The 8,751-nt window shown below is 49.5% G+C and overlaps 1 protein-coding gene across 1 annotated transcript; it reads right to left on the reverse strand.

Moving 5' to 3' along the window:
* Nucleotides 1-4,414: 4,414 nt before the first annotated feature.
* Nucleotides 4,415-8,092, reverse strand: LAJ45_10842 (uncharacterized protein; the record flags this gene model as incomplete). The annotated part of the gene is made up of 2 exons (XM_046120357.1): nt 4,415-5,497; nt 6,935-8,092. The coding sequence occupies 2 exons, from the start codon at nt 8,090-8,092 to the stop codon at nt 4,415-4,417; spliced, it is 2,241 nt and encodes a 746-aa protein (XP_045966482.1).
* Nucleotides 8,093-8,751: the final 659 nt, after the last annotated feature.

The raw sequence follows: 8,751 nt of genomic DNA on the forward strand, positions 1-8,751 counted from the left end.
TCTAAAAGTGCAGTCACGATTGCTATGGAGACAATAGTAGAAATTGTCTTGCAAAATATATTTTGGCAATCTCATGGGGGATTTGTGAATACTAGAGACTGGTACGGTGGAGAGATGTATGCCTGTAGAGAACGGGGCGCTGACACATAGGAGTCGTTACGTTCAGCGTGAGCCAGGTTCAAAGTACCCGATCCATTAATGTCAGTAGGGATCAGGCAATCATTGTATCCTCATAACCCGCTGGAGCCGTCAGGACATACAAGCTAGCAACTGGCCTTCTGAGGCAAGTCGACTGATGTCTGGGTTGTGCTGGGCGCTAGGATTTAGTGTCGGACCCATTGGTCTGACCATTATGTACTGGGGTGTAATGATGTATGTCAGACTTCACCAGGAGCACTTGTGATATCTTTTGAGAGGCAGGTTACGTACTAAATGCCCCGAGCATTTTAAGCGCCCCAGTCTTCTGGCGAAGGCTACAGGTTTGCTGATGTCTCAAATCTGATGTTATTTGTTAACAAACTGAGGGCTAGCATCAGAACTTATACAGACTTGCGATAGTGAGTCCAGTTTTGAAAGGCAGTCGGGTATGAAGAAAGAAATCTCATATTTGTGATACCGACTAGATAATAAAATGTGACATGACATAACTCGGACTTCTAATAGCCATTAACATATAATCTATCACATATTCTATGCCAACTTGATATTAAAATACAATGTGTCACATTTTCGTGGCACTGAAATGAGTCTTTGTGAGCAATATATGTAGGTTTGAAAGAGGAAGAAATATTTGGACAATTAGACATCCGAATTCATTTTGACGAAACACATTTTTTGCTAATATATTCTAACAATAAAACCCTAGTACCATCACTCAATTGAACCGATTTGGTATCAACAGACTATCTAGTCAATTAGTATCACTTTAGATTTAACTATACAGCATTTACTATAACTCATATATTTTGAACCATAACAAACAATTTCCCTTCTTGCGACACGTCGAATACTTCCTCACTTCTCCTTTCTCACTTTCTTTCTCTCTTTTGTTTTTCCCAACCTAAAATTTTTCTTCTTGGGTTTTTTTGTCTTTTCTCTTACTTTTTCCCTGCTCTCGACGGAGCCGGTAGGTGTTCAATAAACTTTTTATTTCAAATCAATATAAAAAACTATCTATAAATATTCTTTTTTTTTGTTACTTAAGAATAACATTGATTCTCCTCATTACACAATGCTCATCTGGTGTTCCCTTGGTATGAAAAATAAAGTAAATTTTCACTAAAAATCTGAATTAATAAAGTACAGAGGTGAAGCCCCCAATATTCCTCCTTGTCTCTGATATATTTTCCCTTTCAACAGTACAATATCATCCTATCTCGAAGATATGCCTATGATACCTCTATCTGAACTCGCTTTATTAAACCATGCAGTTACAGTGAAAGATTGATATAACTATAGGCTCAAGTTTGTTACTGTCATTTGTAACTGTTAGAGAGAGATTATTCTTATATAAAAAATGGTGATTCTGAAAACTAGGCAAAAAGAATCAAAAATTCCAACAATGGGAGCAATATTACTGCTCACAAGATAGTTTTGTTGTGAGCTATAACTGTAAGTTTCATGTTGGACTTTGGTATAGATATGAATTGTAGTAGCAAGTTATGTAGGCATCAAAATAGTTAGAAACATGACTGTTGACTTAGATGGGAGCTGGTGATACAGCTGTCAAGGTATTGTGTGATGTGGAATATAAGAACAGAGGTAAATGTTTAGGTAGTTTCATTCATGGATTGATTGAGAGGTCGGATAATGAAGAATTGGGTTGGTCAGAAAGGTTCTGCTGATTCCCATGGGTTTCTGTCGGATACAAGGGAATGAGTCACTTTGGATTTGTTATCGCTAATGGCTTTTTGGGTATATTTGGAGGCTTCACCTTGCCTATTGTATTCTTTCGTTTCTTGCTCTTTCACGGAATGTCTCATGTCTCTCGCGACATCAAAACCTTCGAACAACAATACTTTTGGCTTGTACTTCCGATAAAACGTTTATTCGAACACGATACTGTATGTCAATACACTGTGTAATCTATTGGTGTCTTATTGCATATCTGTTTGTAGGTGAAGTTATCCACGTGCTGGTTCCCGAACTGTGAACTCCAACTCCTCACACCCTTTTTTTTTTTTTTTTTTTTTTTTTTTTAATTCATGTAGTTTTAATTAATTCTAGATACAAAACTCTGCATGCAGTCATAGACTATGGCATAAAAATATCTCTCCCCAACTTTAGAGAACCAAATTTCACAACCCCAGATAAACAAAGGAAAATAGTGAAAGGAAACAAAGAACGTTGACATGCTGACTGGCTGACTGCAAGGAAAAACGACGCTTTGGCGGTCCATATCCGACATAGGAAAGTTTCCTGCTGGTTTCAAATAACCTGTTGCCCCTTGAGGGTCTTTTGTGGGTGCGGGATACCACAATTCTGGGTTGTGTTTCGCGGCGGCTAGGTGGTGGAGGGAGGGGAGCTGAGTGTGCTTGACACCTCAGTTCCGGACAAGAGGGGGGAGAGGTGTTCCTTTCTGGGGAAGTTCGTTTTGGTGGTGGTGATGAAGGCTCCTAGAGCTAGTGAGTTGGTGCGGTCGTTCCAGATTTCTTCAAGGGTTTTGATCCCTGGGAGGAGTTGGGTGCGTTGGGTTGCCTTTGCTCGGCAGAAGAGGATGGCGTGTTCCGTGGTTTCAGGGCCTTCGCCGCATCTGTCGCATTTATCGGAGAGGTGGAGGTTGAGCCAGGATTTGTGGCCTCTGAGGTAGCTTTTTTGGGCTCTCATTTGATGGATTCGAGTAGCCGTCAACCCCTCACACCCATCGCTTAGCAAAATATACTATTGCGACTATAGCAAAACACTAACAATCTGGCTTCAACAAACCCCATAAGCCTATACAACCCTCCGAACATCACAGTGAGAAAATGAACCCTCTCCGGAGCCTACCCATGCTCCAACCAGTCAGGGACATCAGTCATGTCCCAACAAGCTTCACTCAGCTCCTAGTTTATGGGCACTCTGCCACTAGGCACCCCAGCGCCTCCTGTCGTCGCCGAAACTCAAACTCAAACTCAATCCTAATCTACACAATCAGCCCAAACCGAACTCAGCCAAAGTGAACAGACACCCCTCAATGACGAACCGTATTCAACCTATGCTGAACATGCACAAGATACTGAACCCTATACCCCCTGATACGATTACACTCACCTGAGCATTGTCCCGCTGGAAACACATGCCAAAATTGATTTTGACTATATCTGTAATGGGAATTTGTAAGGGACCGTGTGCGAAGGCTTGGTAATGGGGTCGAAGGACACTAGGGGGCTCTTGGGAAGGAAAAAGTAGGCTCGCACGATGACGAGGGTGGAGTCAGCGGTGTGCCCAAGGGCAGGGACAATGGTCCGTACTAGGACGGAGGAGACAGCGGTCGGCGAGGGGGCCGAGGGGAACAGCGAGGTAAGCGAGCAGAGGGCCACGAGGGCGACGACGAGGAGCATAACGGCGGATGCGAAGAGCATGATGGGCAGCAGACGTAATGGGGACTGAGAGTAAAGAAGTGTATTGAAGCGAAGTAAATCCCCCAAAGTAATAACTCAAAGTAAAATACAAGATGTTGCGTAAGGAAAGAAGTAGACAGTGAGGGGGCAAACACCCCTATATATAAGAAAGAGAAACAACCCGATTACTAATCCTTCGCAGAAACTTCCGGCGCTTTCCGATGACTCAGGCTTCCTCCGTGTTGCGGTAGTGGTTCGGAACAGTTTAGCCCCTCCTCTCGAAGAGCGAGCTCCTGCGAGCAGGTAGGCGAGGCAAACGTAAGTACATAGCAAGTCAGCAAATGGTTGTAGGCGAAACATCAGGGAACGTAACATAGAGCGGTTTCATTTGCGAAAGAAACCGTAACAAACTATACTTTCCTACGCAAGCTCCTCTTAAGGATTGCCGCGGGTTTGTCGGGATATAGGGAGCGGAAGCGTTGCAGTGCCCCTAATTCCGCATCGAGATTCCGAGCCGGTTCCCAGGTGGGCTGTTCGTAGCCGGTCCATTTGACTAGGTATTGTAGTTGCCGATGCCGTATTCGGGAGTCCAGTACTTCCTGTACTTCAAACTCCTCCTCCCCTTCAACGATTACCGGGGGCGGTGGTGGTTGTATGTGGCCTGGCAAAGGTTGGGTCCGAGCAGGTTCTAGCAATGAAACGTGGAATACTGGGTGGGACTTCATCGAGGCGGGGAGTTCCAAGCGGTAGGCATGTGATCCGATGCGTTCGAGTATTTTGAACTTCCCTAGCCGTTTGTGATCTAGTTTATCCGATGGCCTAGTGGTGCGTATGTGTTTTCTCGATAGCCATACCATATCTCCTACTTCGAGTCAGGGCTCTGGAAGTCGGGCGGCGTTTGCACTATCGGCGGCGGCGGCTTGTGCATACAGGATCTCTGATCGCAGGGCAGCCTGTAAGGTGGAGATTGAGTTCGTAAATTCCAGTACCTCCTTCGGTGTGACTTTGCGCGTTTCTTCAGCAGGGAGAACGTCTAGTTGGGGATTATACCCATAGTTGGCAAAGAACGGGCTGACTCCCAACGGTTCCGTAGAGGCATTGTTATGCGCGAATTCTGTCAGGGGAAGGAACTCTGCCCAGTTATCCTGTTGGTAGTTGACGTAGCCCCATAAGTATTGCTCCATAATGACGTTTACCCTTTCGGTCTGTCCGTCTGTTTGTGGGTGGAAGGTTGTGCTGAATCGGGGTTTGATGTCCAGTTGGCCGCAGAGTGACTTCCAAAACTGCGAGGTAAAGGTTGTGCCCCTGTCTGATACTATGTCTTTCGGCAGCCCGTGTGCTTTCCAGATGTGTTGTAGGAATAGTCGGGCCAGTTCCGGGGCGTCGGCGGTGTCTCTCGTGGGGATGTAGTGGGCCATTTTGGTTAGCCGGTCGACCACTACTAAGATGGCGTTAGATCCTTGGGACTCGGGTAGGCCTGTAACATGGTCCATGGATAACGAAGACCAAGGTTTGACTGGGGGAGCCAATGGTTTGAGGAGGCCATACGGGGCGTGTCGGGCCGGCTTAATTTGGGAGCAGGTATCGCAGTGGTCCACATAACGGCCAACGTACTTCCGCATTTGGGGCCGGTAGAAGTTCCGGGACAGTAGTTCCAGCGTGCGTGCCCGTCCTGGGTGTCCGGCCGAAGGTGCATCATGGTGGGTGCGGAGGATCTCCAACTTGACAGCGGCGTCGTCAGGGATGTATAGTAGGCCCTGATAGTACAGTAATCCTTCCTTAACTGTGCATTCACCTATGGGTAAGAAGCGGGAGTGTTTCTTCTTGGCCGCGATATCCTTAATGAGTTGTTTAGATAGAGGGTCCTTGGCCAGTGCGGTCTCTAGTTCCCTTTGGCGGGATGGTGCCACTTTGGAGGGTGTGGGGGTCTGTAGTGCGGCCGCCAGACGAAGGTTCTTTGGTTTTAGTACAACCTGGTGCTGCTGGGTCAATCTTTCATCCCCTTCCTTAGGGAGATCTCCAGATCGACGTGTGAGGGCATCAGGTTTCCCATTCTTCGTACCCGGGCGGTAGGTGATTACAAAGTTGAAGGAGGACAGCGTTAAGGACCAGCGGGCTTGACGACGGTTAAGGATCTTTGTTGACATGAAGTGCTCCAGGTTCTTATGGTCGCAGTACACCGTGGTTTCTTGGTTGTTGGGTTCTAAGTACTTTCGCCATTCTTCAAACGCGCGTACGATTGCTAGCAATTCTTTGTCGTAAATGTCGTAGTTGCACTCGGCTGGCGTCATCTTGTGGGAGTAGAACGCCACAGGGTGTAGGATTCCCTGGTCGTCCTTCTGGGAGAGTACCGCTGCCGCGACAAAGTCAGAGGCGTCGGTTTCCACTATGCACGCTCGTTCGGGGTCATAGTGCCTTAGTACCGGGGCGGTGGTGAAAGCTTCCTTTAGTTGGGCGAAAGCGTGTTCCGCCGCGGTTGTCCATACGAACGGTGCGTCCTTCTTTAGCAGATTCGTCATGGGGGATACTACCTTGGAGTAATCGCGGATGAATCTTCGGTAGAAGTTGGCGAACCACAAAAAGACCTGTACGTCGTGGACCGAGGTGGGTGTGTTCCACTCCTGGATCGCCTTTGTTTTGTCGGTTGCTATGGTGACCCCTTCGCCGGATATGATGTACCAAAGGTACTCGGTACGATCCACGTGGAACTCACACTTCTCTGGCTTGCAGTGGAGGCCCGCGGCTTGTAGTTTGTCCAGGACAATGTGGACATGCTGCTGGTGTTCTTCGGACGTGTTGGAGTAGATCAGGATATCATCGAGGTACGCCGTGCAGAAGTCGTCCAAGTGGGTTCGGAGGGTATCGTTCATGAAGGCCTGGAAGGTAGCTGGGGCGTTGGTGAGTCCGAATGGCATGACCAGGTATTCGAACAGCCCGTACCGGGTTCGGAAGGCTGTTTTCCATTCTTCCCCTTCCTTGATTCGGATTTGGTTGTAGCCCTGGCGGAGGTCCAACTTGGTGTATACTTTGGCGTCTTTTAATCGGTCCAAGGTGTCGTTGATCAACAGCAGTGGGTAGCGGTTCTTGATGGTGACTGCGTTGAGGGCGCGGTAATCCACGCATAGCCTTAAGGATCCGTCCTTCTTTTTGATGAACAGGACGGGAGCTCCTGCAGGGGACGAAGATGAACGGATGTAACCTCGGGCTAGCTGGTCATCCAGGTACTCCCGCAGGGTTTTTAATTCCTCCGAGGACATGCCGTACAGGGGGCCAAAGGGTGGTTGCTTGCCTTCCATCAACGGGATATCGTGATCGATGTACCGGTGGGCGGGGAGCGCTTGGGCCTCGGATTCCTGGAACAGGTGGAGGTATTGGTGGTAAGCGGCAGGGACCAGTTCGTCGGTTGATTGGGACGGCGCTGAGTTTGGGCTTGGGGCTCGGGCTGCGAGGAGGAAAAGCTGTTTGTCCGGTTGTTGTGCTTCTCTGCGGAATCGGGCGGCGGACAAGGTAATCGTGCGGCGAGGGGTGGCTGGCCTTGGGGGTATCGGCGGCGGGTGCAAGGGGATGGTGGTGCTTGGTCTCGGGGGTATTGGCGGGGGCGGCAGGGTGGCGGCGGAGGAGGTCAATGGGGGACAGGTGAGGGTGGAGGTCCAGAGAGTTGCAGTGTGCTGTTGGCAGCGTTCGGCGTGGAAGGAGATGGATCGGTCGGCGAACCGTATTTCGGCAGCGTGGTGTTGTAGCCAGGGGAGTCCGAGGACCACTTTCACGTCGCCGAGTTTTGTGATAAACAAGGAGGCCCCTTCCACATGATCATTCATCTCGAGGCGGAGTTTGCAACAGTGGGTGATGGCTCCGGAGGCGATGGCTCGTCCATCGATCACTTGCAAATGTCTCGGGGTCGCGAGTTCTTCGAGGGCGTATCCGCGGGCCTTGGCGAAGGAAGCGTCAATGAACCCATATCCGGTGGCTCCGGTGTCCACCAGCGCGTGGAGCGCGTCCTTGTTCCGAGATAGCCGTATTGGTACTTCAAAGGGTTCGCAGTCGCCGGGGTGGTGTAGTTGTCCGATCTTTAGTTTGGCTCCTACCCTTCGCGTCCGTAAGAGTCGTGTGGCCGTGTGGGCGCCGGGGGCGTTGGTGACGTGGGCTGTGCCCCCATGACAGGTGACCAGGGCAGGGAGTAGTGGTGCTCCTAACCGATGAAGGGTATTCAAGACCTTGACAGGCGATGGGTATGGTCCGATGCCGATGAGGTAGGGGTGGAAGTCCCTGGAGGTTAGTGTTAGGAAACACCAACCCGGATCGCTTCCTGTAGGGTTTCCAAAAGAGGCCGCACGTTGGAGGAGGAGGCGTTGTAGTCGTCGAGTGCGTCGGGGTGTCAATAGTGGGGGGGTTTGGTCGGCGAGTGGTTCCTCCCTAGCTCGGGGGAGAAGTCTACCGAGTAGGTAGGCTGTTGTCCAGGCTAGGAGGAAGAGGCCGGCGTAAGCGAATGGTAGCAGTGTGTTGGTGTTCTCCGGAGAGAGGGTGTCGGTCGACCATGAGATACGCAACATAGTGTAAGGGACCGTGTGCGAAGGCTTGGTAATGGGGTCGAAGGACACTAGGGGGCTCTTGGGAAGGAGAAAGTAGGCTCGCACGATGACGAGGGTGGAGTCAGCGGTGTGCCCGATGGCAGGGACAATGGTCCGTACTAGGACGGAGGAGACAGCGGTCGGCGAGGGGGCCGAGGGGAACAGCGGGGTAAGCGAGCAGAGGGCCACGAGGGCGACGACGAGGAGCATAACGGCGGATGCGAAGAGCATGATGGGCAGCAGACGTAATGGGGACTGAGAGTAAAGAAGTGTATTGAAGCGAAGTAAATCCCCCAAAGTAATAACTCAAAGTAAAATACAAGATGTTGCGTAAGGAAAGAAGTAGACAGTGAGGGGGCAAACACCCCTATATATAAGAAAGAGAAACAACCCGATTACTAATCCTTCGCAGAAACTTCCGGCACTTTCCGATGACTCAGGCTTCCTCCGTGTTGCGGTAGTGGTTCGTAACAGAATTATGCAATTCAACTCGACAATATTGGAATAGGAAGAGGAGGTATTGCGCAGGGGATTAGGATTTGTAATGAGGATTTCTATTATATTCTTTCAGTTTCTGTTACGCGAAGGGATGAGTTATTATCGGACAAGGGTATTGGATATATAAAAGGGTGTTGTCTCGT

This window comes from Morchella importuna (genome assembly GCF_003444635.1).
Source record: "Morchella importuna strain M04M26 chromosome Unknown Morimp01GS051, whole genome shotgun sequence".
Lineage (NCBI taxonomy): Eukaryota > Fungi > Ascomycota > Pezizomycetes > Pezizales > Morchellaceae > Morchella > Morchella importuna.